This window comes from Carcharhinus amblyrhynchos, chromosome 6, assembly GCF_965287045.1.
Source record: "Carcharhinus amblyrhynchos chromosome 6, sCarAmb.v2.hapA, whole genome shotgun sequence".
In the NCBI taxonomy this organism is placed as follows: Eukaryota; Metazoa; Chordata; class Chondrichthyes; order Carcharhiniformes; family Carcharhinidae; genus Carcharhinus; species Carcharhinus amblyrhynchos.
In genome coordinates, this window is record NC_137329.1 from 962,986 (window position 1) to 980,625 (window position 17,640).

The 17,640-nt window shown below is 44.0% G+C and overlaps 1 protein-coding gene across 2 annotated transcripts in view; it reads right to left on the reverse strand.

The window, feature by feature from the left end:
• The window catches only part of abtb2b (ankyrin repeat and BTB (POZ) domain containing 2b), a 275,156-nt gene extending 265,720 nt beyond the window's left edge, over positions 1-9,436 (reverse strand). For both annotated transcript variants that reach the window (XM_080189840.1, XM_080189841.1), the window contains exons 1-2: positions 8,274-9,436; positions 3,883-4,178 (exon numbers count right to left, since the gene is read on the reverse strand). In XM_080189840.1, coding sequence (XP_080045966.1) covers positions 3,883-4,178; positions 8,274-8,860 — 883 coding nt within the window. In that variant the 5' untranslated portion in view covers positions 8,861-9,436. The remainder of the gene's footprint in view (positions 1-3,882; positions 4,179-8,273) is intronic.
• Positions 9,437-17,640: the final 8,204 nt, after the last annotated feature.

Below are 17,640 nucleotides of genomic sequence, written 5' to 3' on the forward strand. Positions count from 1 at the left end.
CTTAATAGGATTGAGGGTTATAGGTAAGCCTAGCAGGTAGGGATAAGATTGGCGCAACTTGTGGGCTGAAGGGCCTGTTTGTGCTGTAGTTTTTCTATGATTCTAACAGGTTTATTTGAAATCACAAGCTTTCGGAGCACTGCTTCTTCATCAGGTAAGTGAGAAGGGGTAACACTCCGACAGCTCATGATTCCAAATAAGCCGGTTGGACGATAACCTGGTGTTGTGAGACTTCTTACTTTTGTTTTTAAAAAATGCCGCGGGATCTTTTACATTCACCCCAGAAGGTAGTTGGGCTTTCTGTTTAACATCTTATCAAAAAGGAAGCAGCTCTGACAGTGTAGCACTCCCTCAGTACGGCACTGAAGTGTCAGCCTGGATTATGTGCTGAGATCCTGGACCAATGAACCAAAGCTGACATCATTAAGTAAAAATATTTTAGGCCAGTGACTCTAGGTCGTGCAATGGGTCAAAAGCAAAGGTCAGTCATTGGATCTGACAGAATTTGAACTTCCATTGCTAACAATAATAGTGGCTTTATATTACATTTACCTCTTTCCCATTTCCAGAAACATTGCAACTAAAATCCCAGTTAATACATGTAGCAAGACTATTAACAGCAGGAATGGGCAAAAGTGCTGGTGTGGCCAGCCACACCCACATCCCATAAAATAATTTAAAAAAATTAATAAATAACATAATCACACAGGTCCTGAGATCTAATTCAGAAAATCTCCATCAATTCTGAAGATCATATTGGGCTAGAGGATGGAATTGATGCAAAGGGTGTCAATTCTGTGTCCACCAAAAAAAATCAATGCTATTAAAACCAAGCGCTGTCTGATTGGGTGTATAAGAATCACAAGAAGTTTTTTGCCCCAACATGATGGCTATGAGGAGAGGTTGAGTAAACTAGGATTGTTTTCACTGGAAAGACGGAAGCTGAGGGGACGGCTGATAGAGGTTTACAAAATTATGAGAGGCACAGACAGGGTGGATAGTCAGAGGGTGGAAGTGTCCATTACTAGGGAACACAGGTTCAAGGTGAGAGGGGGAAAGTTTAAGGGAGATGTGTGGGGGAGATTTTTCACACAGAGAGTGATGGGCATTTGGAACGTGCTGCCAGAGGAGGTGGTGGAAGCAGGCACAATAACAACATTTAAAAGGCATTTGGATGGGCACATGAATAGGGAGTGAATAAAGGGATACAAACTGAGTAAGGGCAGAAGGTTTTTCTTTCGTTTAGTTAGCGCATCATGATCAGCATGAGTTTGGAGGGCCGAAGTTCCTGTGCTGTACTTTTCTTTGTTTTCTGTTTGTTAACACCATGTCAACTAAATTCCACTGTGTCTGTGTGAGATTTCCATTTCAAATCTTTCCTGAATCCATGTCATTTTCATGTCACTTAAGCCAAATTATGGGCAATTTTGACCAGTATACAAGCATCCATGAAGCCATTGGTTGACATTATATCACTTCTTTTACCTTTAGCCTGAGGAAAAAAAATTCCAGATACACCAACATTAACTTCACAATTTTTATTCCACATAACTCTGACTCACAATGATTTCACTGTTAAATCTTCTCCAAGCTGCCCTTTCACCTTATGCCATAACTTCATTTTGTAACCAATTTGTTTGATCAGTTTCTGAACAGCAACAACATGGTCAAACAAATCTTCAATGATTATTCCAGATCAATTTCATAACTGGTAAAAATAATAATGAATATATTAGAAGCCTTTCCACAGCGTCTGCTGCATTTGGCCGGTTACCCAACATCAGTTTACAAATCTGGGATAAATTTACAGCTGACATGTGTAGAGTGGGTCAGTAAGTCTCTTTCTCCGAATCCCTTTTGTGAATACCTGAATAATATGCCTCCTATTTAAGGAAATGGGTTGTTCAAAAACACCAAAGTCCAAGTATAATCTTTATTAGGATCAGCGTTTTGCATGGGACTTGGAGTCAAACAAAAATTCAAGTAAAATAACATTCTTAATAATAGACCGCAATTTCCCAACTCTCATTACAACATTTTCTCCTGATCCAAACTGATACTTTGAGCAAAGCAGTTTCAACCACAACAAGATTAAACCCCGATAAACAGAATCTGTTTAACAACCCCACGCGTAGTAACCTGAGGTGAATTCTCCCTGCCTTTCTTCACAGAAGAAATTGGAGAAAATTCCATAATTTTAACCTCCCTCACTCAGAAGCAGCCAAAAATCGAGCAGCAATTGACAGAAGTGAAGAAACTGCAGAGAGAGAAGGGCAAATTCTCTGAAATTATCACATCCATCACTTTTCCTTTGGAAAGTTTGAATAACATTATTACAGTAATCCATCCACCTTTGTCCCCATTTCTAAATGACCGTTAACTCAAAACAAAATCACCACCATGTTGACTTTGCATATAAGAAACTACTGTAACATAAATCATTGAATAAAGAACACTAGGATTTTAATCAGCTCCAGTTCCCCAAAGAAATAACACACTGATCCCATGAGGATTGCAGCAGTGTGCCTATCCCATAATAATATGCTTCAAACACACTGAAAGACCAATTTTCTTTTTACCTTTTGTGCTCCGGGTGTGATTTATATTACTGTATTAAACATTTCTGCGATTGTCTTTGATAAACCGTGCGATACGCTTCAGAGCGTCAGATCACAAATATTTAATAAAATCTTCAGAATCCTTGACATTGTGCCCTTCACTCAATTGTAAATCAAAACTTTTAGGCTTCAGGAGTATAGTTCTGATAAATATCCTCTTTTAACATTTCAGACATTTAAAACACCAGCTGACCCAGAGGCCAAACAATTTAATCAAATGTTTACATTGCAATATTTATTATTGCTGCATCAAGGCAGAAGTTGTAAATTATGGATCATTATTAAAACTGCGATTCCCTTTATCAGCATCCAAACAATGAAATATCTTGCATACGGTCAAAGACCCAAACATCACAATACAATTTAAATAGCTTTGACATTGAAGCAGAAGTGCCTACTTTGCATACTTCCACTTCAAAGAAATGCTTACAGTAAGGAGAGGAGGAACATTGTTAATGTAGAGCACTCATGTCTCCCACAGCCCCTTGTTTTAAACTGATACCTGGCACTGAACAATAATTGCATACTAATTCTAGGCTTCACATCTCCCAACAGAGAAAGATCGCAGTCACAGCTGATTCCATCCCTGGCTCATGCAAGAGGGCACGTCCCTTGTGAATATCTGCGCTTGCTAATTTTCATTTCTGTAGACTATTTTGGAACTTCATTTGATAAACTGGTAAGGATTTAAATCTGTATTCTACCTCCCAATGGCGGACAGAACAGAAAGGCATCGTTTTCCTTTATGAGCACATTCCTTCACATAGCTGCACATTCAATTCTCACCCTCAACTCCCTTTAGTCTGACGTCCTTCGCTGAACAGTCTTTTCAAGCACAAACATGGTCTCACATAATTAGTGTACATCAATGCAGCTTTTCAACCATTCCTGCTGTGTCCAATCTCCACATCCTACACTTTACACCTTGCCCACTTACCCAGGATTTGAAGTGAAATTCTTAAGGAACCTGCCTCTTTTCAGAAAGATTTGAATTTATTTCTGGTTTTGGAGCAGCCATTATTCTTCACACACTGTTTGTGATATGTAGGTAACTCCTTCAAGCTGAAGTTAATCTCTCCCATTAAACAACATTCTATTTAAACCCTGACAGGATTATCAATAAAGATGTTGCAGTTTTAAAAGGACACGCACTGTAATTTCTGCCTTAACCCCTTAGCAATGGAAATGTCAGCAAAAGGACTAAATTACCACAAAACATATCGGCAAATTTCACTAAAGATTTTCTTTAGCCAGTCTCGCCTACCGTTGGCATTCTTGCCACAGATGAGATGTTCGTAAGGCTGCAGAATACCCCAGAGCTCAGCATCATTGTTGATACACATTTCCAGCATTTCCACTGAAAGTTCCTGCCTGCCATCGTGCATGGCCACCCCTCCTCCTTCTGAACTTTGACCTGCTGCTACTCTGATGCCAATTTCCTCCAGCAGACTCTCCATACAGGCAGCCAAAGAGATTGCAGCATACTCGTGGATCCGCACGGAAACCCTCGTGTCCACCATCCATCGAAAGAAGCGCCCCACCGACAAAGTAAGGCCGCACCTACAAGTATCAAGAGCAGAGATAGTAATAACTCAAACATATCAATGGTGGGCAGTGCAGATCAGGTCAGTGAAACATGAACATGATATAAATGGCTTTAATTAAATTTCTCCTCATCTCAGTCCTAAATGGCCTATCCCCTATCCTGAGACCGTAACCCGGGAGTAGGCCATCTAGCCCTTCGAGCCTGCCCCGCTATTCAATAAGATCATGGCTGATCTGAAGTGGAACAGTTCCACTTTCCCGCTCTCTCCCCATAACCCTTAATTCCCCTGTCTATCAGAAACCTATCTACCCGTGACTTAAATATATTCAGCGAGGTAGCCTCCACCACTTCAACGGGCAGAGAATTCCAGACATTCACCACCTTTGAGTGAAGAAGTTCCTCCTCAACTCCGATCCAAACTGCCCCCCACCTTATCTTGAGGCTGTGCCCTCTAGTCCTGCTATCCTTTCTAAGCGGGAAGAATCTCTCTACCTCTACCCTATCTATCCCCTCCATTATCTTATACGTCTCTATAAGATCCCCCCTCAGCCTTCTAAACTCCAACGAGAGGCCCAGCCATTTTTTCCTTTATTCAGCCTGTTCAGCTCTGTCTGAATTTTATGTTTTAATTAGATCCCTTCTTCTTCTCTCCAATGAATACAGGCCCAGCTAACACAGTCTATCCTCACATACTAGTCCTGCCATTCCAGGAATCAGTGAATTTTCACTGTTCTCCTATTATAGCAAGCGTGAACCTGAATCATGGAATCATAAAATCCCACAGACCCATAGAACGGGTCCTTTGGCCCTTCTTGTCTGTACCGAACCATTTTTCTTCCCAGTCCCACTGACCTGCACCTGGACCATATCCCTCCACAGCCTTCTCATCCATGTACCTGTCCAAGTTTTTCTTAAATATTAAAAGTGACCCTGCATTTACCACTTTATCCGGCAGCTCATTCCATTGCAATGTCTCACCATTTAGATAGGCTTCTTTATTCTTCCTACCAAAATAGACAATTTGCCCACATTATTCCCATTTGTCAGATCTTTGCCCACTGACAGCCTCTCTATATCCCTTTGTAGCCTCTTTACAGTGGGAAATGCCATTAACAGCAGTGGGACCAGAGAAAGTCACCACCAAGAAACAGTGCGCCACCACCCACCACTGAGAAATGCACGGCAGGGAAGCCGGAGAACTCTGCCGAAGAACAAACATAAAGGGGTGTTTTTGTGGTTGGTGGGATATGATGAGTGAAGCGCCATAGGAATCAGTGCTGGGGCCTCAACGTTTTACAGTGACTTGGATGAAGGGACTGAAGGTATGGTTGCTAAGTTTGCTGATGATACAGAGAAATAGGCAAGTAAGTAAATTGTGAAGAGGATGTAAAGAGGCTACAAAGGGATATAGAGAGGCTGTCAGTGGGCAAAGATCTGACAAATGGGAATAATGTGGGCAAATTGTCTATTTTGGTAGGAAGAATAAAGAAGCCTATCTAAATGGTGAGACATTGCAGAGCTCTGAGGTACAAAGGGATCTGGGTGTCCTAGTGCATGAATCACAACTGGCTGGTCTGCAGGTACAGCAAATAATTAGGAAAGCGAATAGAATGTTATTGTTTATTGTGAGAGGAACTGAATGCAGAAGTAGAGGCTATGCTTCAGTTATATAAGGCACTAATTAGATCATATCTGGAGTAATATGTGTGCAGTATTGGTCACTTAATTTAAGGAAAGATGAAAGATGTGAATGCACTGGAAGCAGTTTACCAGGCGAATATCTGGACTAGTGGATTGTCTAATGAGGAAAGGCTGGACTGGCTAGGCTTGTGTGCACTGGAGTTTAGATGAGTAAGAGGTTGATTGATAAGGAGAATGTTTTTCTTTCAGCGGATCATGAGTCTCTGGAACTCTCTTCTTGAAAAGAGTTTTTGAATAATTTTAAGGCAGCGCTGGATAGATTCGTGATTAATGTGGGGTTGAGATTACAATCAGATCAGCCTGATCTTACTGAATGGCACAGCAGACTCAATGGGCTGACTCCTGCTGCTGCCTCCTATTTTCCTACATTCCAACCCTAGAAGATGTGTTGCCAGAAACTTTTATCCCTCTTAAATTTGTTGCAGACCTTCCTTAATGTATATAAAATAATCTTCTATCAGTAGAACACTTAAATAATTAGAAATGTTTGGAAACATGTCAAGTAGTTTCCAAAAATCAATGCTTTGTGCAAAGGCCGATCAGAGCTTGACAGATACTAATTTTCCAAAAGGTGGTGCATTGTTGCAATACTAGACAATTTGAAATGTGATTTACAAATTAAAAATTTACCAGAGAATGTCTTTAACACAGCAAGAGGAACATCCTCTTGCCAGGTGAAAGCATTCATCAGTTTTATTAACTGTCAAACACCACAACTGGCAAACATCATTCCAGCAATTTTTCATCAAATCGTACCTGCCGTAATAACTTCAGTTAAACAGTGATTGTCAGTTAGTTAGGGAGCTGGTGTAATGTGTAACTGAAATGCACTGGTAGAGTGATTTTGTTACCAATGTAAAGAGTAATATTTTTGTATAATTTTACACAACATTTTAACAGATATCAGGTCAATTCTCTGTGAGTCTATTAGTTTCTAAATTGAATATAGGGAGCAAGTTTCGCCTTGTGAGTGGTTCTTTTTCTCTGTCTTTAGTGTGTTACCATAGCTTCATACAACTACCATTATCCAGTGTAAATCTGTGCATTACAACTCGATCTGCAACCTCTATCAGTTTATAATCAATATAGAAACTACAGTCTGGCTAACATTAGCAAAGTGGGAGAATCTAGAACCAGGAGTCACTGTTTAAAAATAACCAGTCACCCATTTAAAAAGGAGATGAGGTGAGATTCTTTCTCAGAGGGTTGTGTGTTTTTGGATCTCTCTTCCTGAAAAGGCAGTGTAAGCAGAGCATATGTATATTTTTAGGTAGAGGTGGGTGGATTCTTGGAAAGAAAGGGGGTGTAATAGGTTATCAGGGATAGGTGGGATGTAGATGTGAGGTTACTATTTAATCAACTACGACCTTATTAAATGGTACAGCAGGTTTGAGGGGCTGAATGGCCTACTCCTGCTCCTTGTTCATAACAGGGGCAGCACGGTGGCATAGCAGTTAGCACTTCTGCCTCACTGCACCAGAGACCCAGGTTCCATTCCCACTTGAGTCGCTGTCTGAGTTTGCACATTCTCCCCATGCCTGCATGGGTTTCTCCAGGTGCTGTGGTTTCTTCCCACTGTCCAAAGATGTGCAGGTTAGGGGGATTGACCATGTTAAATTGTCCCTTAGTATCGGGGGACTAGCTAAGGTAAATGCAAGGGGTGATGGGGATAGGGCCTGGGTGGGATTGTGTTTGGTACAGACTTGATAGATCAAATGGCCTTCTTCTGCACTGTAGGATTCTATGATTCTAATATGCAAAGTTGTTAACCAAGATTTAACCACCACACCTTTTGTTAAAGTTATACAGAAATCTCTAAACATTGTGAATGTAAATGTAAAGCTGCAGTTTGTACGGCTTTACCAACTAACCATTCAAATAAAAACATTCATAAAAACACAAATATTTGTCAAAAACATTTCTGTTCCCTGTTTAAATATTAGAGAAATTAAACTATTATCCAGTTTAAGCATTGGATTTTGTGCCAGTTACAGCAGCACAAACAGTTACACCACAGGGAAATATACCCCACTGAACTGGAAAGGTTCCCTTTCCATTTCTTACAATAGTTATCATCATTTCTATCTCACTGCGTCAAACTGCAAATCAACCCCAGTTTGAAGTGAATTAGAGGAAATTGCTCGCTGCAGATACAAGTCCCTCAAGAATTGTCCAAACTGATTTAATTCAGCATCATTACAGACAGCAGAGAAACCTCCACCCTCTCAATCCGGCTGTATTCTTATTATTCTAAACCTCAGTGAATATAATCCTGGACAATACACTGGAAATTAGTCGGAGAATTCTCACCTCCCCACCCCTGAACACCAGAAGCAATCACAATGAACACTGATTTTGTAAAAACTTTCCAGGGCCAACTGCAGATTGTGAAACAGATACACAAATACCTGGAACTCTTGCTCTTTCTCAGCCTGTCTCCAGCACTCATGTTGTACAGAGACAGGGCTTTGACTGAGGCAGAGATGCAGCTTTCAGACAGGGACCAGGACAGCACCAGCCTGATGGCACTGTGGATCTCGAACTTGGTGCATTTGGAATGGATCAGACTCAGTCTCTGCGCTTCTCTGCAGATCCGGAGCAGAACCCGCCTCAACAAGAAGGACAATCTCCTGACAGCTTCCTGGGAGAAGAGTCTGCCCCCTTCCCCGGACCTGCTGCCTCTCCTCAGCAGCTTGCCCATGTCTTGCTCTGTCCATGGGAACTCCTCCAGCTCCGGAAGCCGGGCACATTTGGAGATGTCGCTGAGTTCAGCTTCCTCCGGCAGCATGGTGTTGACAGTGTCCCAGCTGTTATAGCGGCTGTTCATGGTGCTGGGCAGGTACCAGCAGGTCCCCCTGTGAGCTGCCTGTACCGCTGCTGGGTTAGACCTGGAGGAGGAGAGACTGAGAGACCGACACGAATCTCCTGCCCCATAACCCGAATCCAGAGTCAGATCCTCCAGCGTCCTCAGGTTGGGGTTGTACAGAGCACTCATTGTGCAGCTGTTTGTACAAAGTCCCGGCTGGAATCAGGCTGCAATCAGGCTGGAATCAAGCTGCAATCAGGCTGGAATCTGGCTGGAATCTGGCTGGAATCAAGCTGCAATCAGGCTGGAATCAGGCTGCAATCAAGCTGCAATCAGGCTGGAATCAGGCTGCTTTCCAAATCTTTTTTTTAGGACATATTTCTACAGAGAGGCGATTGGATGCTAAATGAGAATCTGCAACAACTCGCAGCAACTTCCCAACTGTCCCGAAATCCCAAACTGCTTCCCAACTTTTCCAAACTGCTTCCTCACTCCGGATATTCCAGCAAAATCTCCGAGGCACAAAAATGCTGCTAATATCTGTCTTAATCTTTTAACAATCCTGCAGCTGGAAACTCCTCTCTGGAGCTCCTCTTAACCCGGCTTCATCCACAGGAACAATCCCTCCCTGTGCAGCTGCCAGCCTGCCCGGGAAAAGAGCAGCTTCCAGTGAAAACAGCGGCTCAGCTTCCAGCTCCCTGTCTCCAGATCCCTGTCTCTCTCAGCCGCTTCTCCTGCTCTCAGTCTATCTGTCTGCCTCCCTCTCCCTCTGCCTCTGTCTTTCCTTCCCTTTCTCTATTTATGTCTGTCTCCCTCTCCCTCTCTCCCACTCTCTCTCTCTCTCTCCCTCCCTCCCTCTCTCTCTGTGTCTGACCCTCTCTCTCCCACTCTCTCCCCCTCTCCCTCTCTCTCCCTCTCTCTCTCTGTGTCTGACCCTCTCTCTCCCTCTCTGTCCATTCACTGATTCTCTCAATCGCCACTTTCAGCTTCTTGTTCAGACTCCGCCCACCCCGGGGCTCCTGTCGCTCACACTCCACAGCCAATCACAATACACAATGCAAATTCAACTTCAACATTTAACCAATCGCAGCTCAAACATGATCTGGGAAAAAGTCAAACTAGCCAATGGGATCAGAGAATGAAACATTGCTCCAAAGGATTCCCAGTGTAATCTGGTGTTGATTCCAATTTCCAGTGTAATCCTGGTCTGTGTAGATTCCCATGATGTGGAGATGCCAGCGTTGGACTGGGGTAAACAAAGTAAGAAGTCTCACAACACCAGGTTAAAGTCCAACAGGTTTATTTGGTAGTAATCCCACAAGCTTTCGGAAACACTGTTCCTTCGTCAGGTGAGCGGGGAGTTCTGATCACAAACACGGCATATAAAGGCACAGACTCAGTTTACAAAATACTGATTAGAATGTGAGTCTTTAAAGCTAATCTGCTGTTCAAGTCTTAAAGGTGCAGACAATGTGAGTGGAGATAGCATTAAGCATAGGTTAAAGAGATATGTATTGTTTCCAGACAGGACAATAAATGACATGTTGCAAGTTCAGACAAGTCAGCAGCTGTATAGGGCATTGGTGAGGCCGCAGCTGGAGTACTGTGTGCAGTTTTGGGCGCCGCACCTGCGCAAGGATATTTTGGCCCTGGAGGGAGTGCAGAGGAGGTTTACTAGGCTGATACCGGAGTTGAGGGGATTGAGCTATGAGGAGAGGCTGAATAAACTAGGCTTGTACTCGTTAGAGTTTAGAAGAATGAGGGGAGATCTCATTGAGACGTATAAGATGATGAATGGGATGGATAGGATAGAGGTGGAGAGACTCTTCCCGCTCAAAAAAGACAGTAGGACTAGGGGGCACAGCCTCAAGATAAAGGGGAGGCGGTTTAGAACGGAGTTGAGGAGGAACTTCTTCACTCAAAGGGTGGTGAATCTCTGGAATTCTCTGCCCGTTGAAGTGGTGGAGGCTGCCTCGCTAAATATTTTTAAGAAGCGGGTTGATGGGTTCTTGATAAGAGAGGGGATTAAGGGTTATGGGGAGAGGGCGGGAAAGTGGAACTGAGCCACAGCAGATCAGCCATGATCTTATTGAATGGCGGGGCAGGCTCGAGGGGCTAGATGGCCTACTCCTGCTCCTATTTCTTATGTTCTTATGTTCTTATGTTCTTAAGTCATGGGGGTTACAGATAGTGTGACATGAACCCAAGATCCCGGATGAGGCCGTCCTCGTGTGTGCGGAACTTGAATAGCAGATTAGCTGTAAAGACTCATATTCTAATCAGTATTCTGTAAACTGTGTGTGCCTTTATATGCCCTGTTTGTGATCAGAACTCCCCACTCATCTAACGAACTGCGTTCCAAAAGCTTGTGGCGTTTACTATCAAATAAATCTGTTGGACTTTAACCTGGTGTTGTGAGACTTCTTACTAGATTCCCATTCCTAATGTAATCCTGGTCTGTGTAGATTCTCATTAAGAAGTCTCACAACACCAGGTTAAAGTCCAACAAGTTTATTTGGTAGCAAAAGCCATTAGCTTTTGGAGTGCTGCTCCTTCATCAGGGGAGTGGGAGTTTTGTTCACAAAGAAGGCATGTAAAGACACAAACACAATTTACAAAATAATGGTTAGAATGCGAGTCTTTACAGGTAATCAAGTCTTAAAGGTACAGACAATGTGAATGGAGCAAGTGTTAAGCACAGGTTAAAGAGATGTGTATTGTCTCCAGCCAGGACAGTTAGTGAGATTTTGCAAGCTCAGACAAGTCGAGGGGATTACAGATAGCGTGACATGAACCCAAGATCCCGGATGAGACCGTCCTCATGTGTGCGGAACTTGGCTATCAGTCTCTGCTCAGCGACTCTGCGCTGTCATGTGTCCTGAAGGCCCTCTTGAAGAACGCTTACCTGAAGATCAGAGGCCGAATGCCTGTGACCGCTGAAGTGTTCCCCAACAGGAAGAGACCACTCTTGCCTGGTGATTGTCGAGTGGTGTTCATTCATCCGTTGTCGTAGCATCTGCATGGTCTCCCCAATGTACCATGCCTCGGGACATTCATTCCTGCAGTGTATCAGGTAGACAACGTCAGCCAAGTTGCAAGAGTATGTACTGTGTACCTGGTGGATGGTGTTCTCATGTGAGATGATGTCATCCATGTCAATGATCTGGCATGTCTTGCACAGGTTGCTGTGGCAGGGTTGTGTGGTGTTGTGGTCACTGTTCTCCTGAAGGCTGGGTAGTTTGCTGCAGACAATGGTCTGTTAGAGATTGTGCAGTTGTTTGAAGGTAAGAAGTGGGGGTGTGGGGATGGCCCTGGCGAGATGTTCGTCTTTATCAATGACATGTTGAAGACTCCGGAGAAGATGTCGTAGCTTCTCTGCTCTGGGGAAGTACTGGATGACGAAGGGTACTCTGTCCAGCATGTCCTGTGTTTGTCTTCTGAGGAGGTTGGTGTGGTTTCTTGCTGTGGGGCATTGGAACTGTCAATCAATGAGTCGAGTGCCATATCCTGTCCTTATGGGGGCATCTTTCAGCATCTGGAGGTGTCTATTGTGATCCTCCTCATCTGAGCAGATCCTGTATATGGAGGGCTTGAAGCAGGGGTTGGCTTCTTTAATGTGTTTAAGGTGGAAGCTGGAGAAATGGAGCATTGTGAGGGTATCCATGGGCTTGCGGTTCAGTGAGGTGCTGAGGTCACCATCCTTGATGAACATGCGTACGTCCGAGAATGCAACCGATTCCAAAGAGTAGTCCATGGTGAGTCTGATGGGGGGATGGAACTTGTTGATGTCATCATATAGTTGTTTCAATGATTGTTCATCATGAGTCCAAAGGAAGAAAATGTCATTGATGTATCTAGCGTATAGCATCAGTTGAAGGTCCTGTGCGGTGAAGAAGTCTTGTTCGAACCTGTGCATGAAGATGTTGGCATATTGAGGTATGAATTTGGTCCCCATGGCTGTTCCATGTGTTTGGATGAAGAACTGATTATTGAAGATGAAGACATTGTGGTCCAAGATGAAGTGGATGAGTTGTAAAGTTGCATCTGGAGACCGACAGTTGAGTACTGAGGTAGTTACAGCAATGCCATTGTCGTGGGGGGTACTGGTGTAGAGTGCCGAGACATCCATTATGACGAGGAGTGCTCCTGATTCAACTGCTCCATGTGTGCTGAGTTTCTATGGGAAGTTCGTAGTGTCGCGACAAAAGCTGGGGGTTCTTTGTACTGTGGGTTTCAGGATGCCTTCGATATGGCCAGAGAGGTTCTTGCATCGGGTCCCATTGCCCGATACGATGGGACGGCTGGGTGTGTTTGCCTTGTGTATCTTTGGGATGCAGTAGAGATCACCAACACGGGGAATACATGGGGTGAGAGCACGGAGGGTGCTCTGAAGGTCTGGATCAAAGTTTTGATCAGTCTGTTGAGTTGACCATAGAACCATAGAACTATAGAATACTACAGCACAGAAACAGGCCCTTTGGACCAGCTAGTGCCTAGTCCCACTGACCTGCACCTGGACCATATCCCTCCACAGCCCTCTCATCCATGTACCTGTCCAAGTTTTTATTAAATATTAAAAGTGATCCCGCATTTACCACTTTATCTGGCAGCTCATTCCACACTCCCACCACTCTCTGTGTGAAGAAGCGCCCCTAATATTCCCTTCAAACTTTTCCCCTTTCACCCTTAACCCATGTCCTCTAGTTTTTTTTCTCCCCTAGCCTCAGTGGAAAAAGCCTGCTTCCATTCACTCTATCAATACCCATCATAATTTTATACACCTCTATCAAATCTCCCCTCATCCTTCTATGCTCCAGGGAATAAAGTCCTAACCTATTCAACCTTTCTCTGTAATTCAGTTTCTCAAGTTTCAGCAGCATCCTTGTAAATCTCTCTGCACTCTTTCAACCTTACTAATAGCCTTCCCTGTAATTAAGTGACCAAAACTGCACACAATACTCTAAATTCAGCCTCACCAATGTCTTATACAATCTCACCATAACACTCCAACTCTTACATTCTATACTTTGATTTATAAAGGCCAATGTTCCAAAAGCACTCTTTACCACCCTATCTACCTGTGACACTACTTTTAGGGAATTATGTATCTGTATTCCCAGATCCCTCTGTCCTACTGCACTCTTCAGTGTCCTACCATTTACCTTGTATGTTCTACCTTGGTTTGTCCTTCCAAAGTGCAATACCTCACACTTGTCTGCATTAAACTCCATCTGCCAGTTTTCAGCCCATTTTTCTATTTGGTCCAAATCCCTCTGCAAGCTTTGAAAACCTTCCTCATTGTCCCCTACACCTCCAATCTTTTTATCATCAGCAAATTTGCTAATCCAATTTACCACATTATCATCCAGATCATTGATATAGATGATAAACAACAATGGACCCAGCACTGATCCCTGTGGCACACCACTAGTCACAGGCCTCCACTCAGAGAAGCAATCCTCCACAACCACTCTCTGGTTTCTTCCATTGAGCCAATGCCTAATCCAATTTACTACCTCCCCATGTATACCTAGAGACTGAACCTTCCTAACTAACCTCCCATGCAGGACCTTGTCAAAGGCCTTACTGAAGTCCATGTAGACAACATCCACTGCCTTCCCTTCATCCACTTTCCTGGTAACCTCCTCGAAAAGCACTAATCGATTGGTTAAGCATGACCTACCACGCACAAAGCCATGTTGACTCTCCCTAATAAGTCCCTGTCCGTCCGAGTATTTGTATATCCTATCTCTTAGTACTGCTTCCAATAATTTACCTACTACTGATATCAAACTTACCGGCCTATAATTTCCCGGATTACTTTTTGAACATTTTTTAAACAACGGAACAACATGAGCTGTCCTCCAATCATCCAGCACCTCACCTGTGGATACCGACATTTTAAATATATCTGCCAGGGCCCCTACAATTTCAACGCTAGTCTCCTTCAAGGTCCGAGGGAATACCCTGTCCGGTCCTGGGGTCTGGTCCGGTCCTGGAACACACCTGATGGGTGTGTTCTTTGGTCGGATCTGCGGGTAACTGTCTGTAGTGTTCCTCGTTGTTCAGTTGTCGGTACACTTCTTTGCAGGAATCCGTTCTGTTCAGTATGACGATGGCCCCTCCTTTGTCTGCTGGTTTGATGACAAAGTTGCGGTTGGTCTTGAGAGCGTGGATGGCATTGCGTTGTGATTGGATGACGTTCGGGGCTGTCTTGTGAGCACGGCTGATGAATCTGGTGTTGACGCACCTCCTGATGGCTTGGGTATACATGTCAAGTCAAGGGCAGCGGCCTTCCGGAGTCCAATTGGACTCTTTCCTCTTCAGTTGGATCTCTCTGTTGGCTGTTCCAGTTGGCTGTAACCTGGTGTTGTGAGACTTCTTATTGTGTTTACCCCAGTCCAACACTGGCATCTCGACATCAGAGATTCCCATTCCTGGTCTGTGTTAACTCCCATTCCTAAAGTTTGATTTGATTTATTATTGTCAAATGTATTGGCACACAATGAAAAGTATTGTTTCTTGTGTGCTATACAGAAAAAGCATACCATTCATAGAGAAGGAAAGGAGAGAGTGCAGAATGAAGTGTTACAGTCATAGCTGGGATGTAGAGAAACATCAACTTAATGCAAGGTAAGTCCATTCAAAAGTCTGACAGCAGCAGGGAAGAAGCTGTTCTTGAATCGGTTGGTATGTGACCTCAGGCTTTTGTATCTTTTTCCCGATGGAGGAAGGTGGAAGAGAGAATGTCTAGGGTGCGTGGGGTCCTTAATTATACTGACTGCTTTGCCGAGGCAGCGGGAGGCTGGTTTGTGTGATGGATTGAGCTACGTTCACAACCTTTTGCAGTTTCTTGCGGCCTTTGGCAGAGCAGGAGCTATACTAACCTGTGATATAACCAGAAAGAATGCTTTCTATGCTGCCTCTGTAAAAGTTGGTGAGCGTTGTAGCTGACATGCCAAATTTCCTTCTAAGAAAATAGAGGCATTGGTGAGCTTCCTTAACTATAGTGTTGGCATGGGGTGACCAGGACAGGTTGTTGGTGATCTGGACACCGAAAAACTTGAAGCTCTCAACCCTATCTACTTTGTCATCGTTGATGTAGACAGGGGCATGTTCTCCTTTACGCTTCCTGAAGTTGATGACAATCTCCTTCATTTTGTTGACATTGAGGGAGAGATTATCACCACACTAGTTCACCAGATTCTCTTTCTCATTCCTGTACTCTATCTCTTCGTTGTTTGAGATCCAACCCACTAAGGTGGTGTATCAGCAAACTTGAAAATCGAATTGAAGGGAAATTTGGCCTCACAGTCATAGGTATATACGGAGTATAGTAGGGGGCTGAGAACACAGCCTTGTGGGGCACCGGTGTTGAGGATGACCATGGAGGAGGTGCTGTTTCCTGTCCTTACTGATTGTTGTCTGTGAGTTAGGAAGTTCAGGATCCAGTCACAGAGGGAGGAGCCGAGCCCCAGACCACTGAGTTTGGAGATGAGTTTCCTAGGAATAATAGTGTTGAAGGCTGAGCTGTAGTCAATAAATAGAGTCTGACATAGGTGGTCTTGTTATCTTGGTGTTCCAGGGTTGAGTGCAGGACCAGGGAAATGGCATCTGCTGTGAACCTGTTGCGGTGGTAGGCAAACTGTAGTGGATCCAGGTAGTCCGGGAGGCTGGAATTGATTTGTGCCATGACTAACCTTTCGACACACTTCATAATGATGGATGTCAGAGCCACTGGCCAATAGTCATTAAGGCCACGCTGCTTGGTTTTTCTTTGGTACTGGGATGACGGTCATCCCAGATAGGGACCTCAGATTGTTGTAAAGAGAGATTAAAGACGTAATCCTGTATGTTAACCTGGTCTGTGCAGATTCCCATTCCCAATATAATCCTGCTCTGTGTGGATTCCCATTCCCAATGCAATCCTGGTCTGTGCAGATTCCCAGTCCCAATGTAATCCTGATCTGTATAGGTTTATGATTTCACTCTATTCCTGATGTTGAATTGTCTATTTAGCCATACAAGACATGGCAGGTGTGGTCAGCTGGGTGTAATGTGTCAACTGTCATACATGGGAAGTCCTCATATCCCACATCTGTGTCCTTGATGACCACATGTGCAGGCACTTGACATGGCATAACATTCAGGGCGAAGTGTTGGCAAGTGGGATTAGGTGGGAGTTCAGGTGTTCCTAATATGTCAGTGCCGACTCAATGGGCCGAAGGGCCTTTTCTGCCCTGTATGATTCTATGATTCAAGTGAAAATGAAGGTTCCATTTTTGAAACATGGATATTCAGGAAGTACCGGGCAGATCCCACAGGAAGAGGTCACTCTAGAAATGAACACAGTAAACATTCCTTCCGAAAGCCAATGGTGACCCAACAAAGCAGATGGATTGTTACTAAGGAAAAGTTAAAATCAAAAGAAAGCAAAAATAGTATCATATGAACACAACTACATGCCAGGAACAGGAAATACAGTAAAAGTTTATCTATTAGTTACAAATAGGTTTACATTAACACTGTAATGAAGTCATTATGAAAATCCCCTAGTCGCCACGCTCCGGTGCCTGTTCAGGTCAACGCATCCTGACCAGCATGTCTTTGGACTGAGGGATGAAACTGGAGCACCTGGAGGAAACCCACGCAGGCACAGGGAGAACATACAAACTCCACACAGACAGTGACCCGAGCCAGGAATCGAACCCAGGTCCCTGGCACTGTGAAGCAGCAGTGCTAACCACTGTGCCACCGTGACGCAGGATTGTAAAGTTCTGCATTTCACAACCTCCTTGTTTGTGTTTCCACTCCCCCGTGCTTTGTACTCTGCAAACGGCTGCACCCACCGTATGGGCAATGACCACTTACCCATGTGTGAGATGTCTGAATCTTTGTACAGATTCTTTGACAGGTTCCCCTGTCAGCACAGCTTCAGTGTGGGATCGGTTCATTTACCCAAAGATATC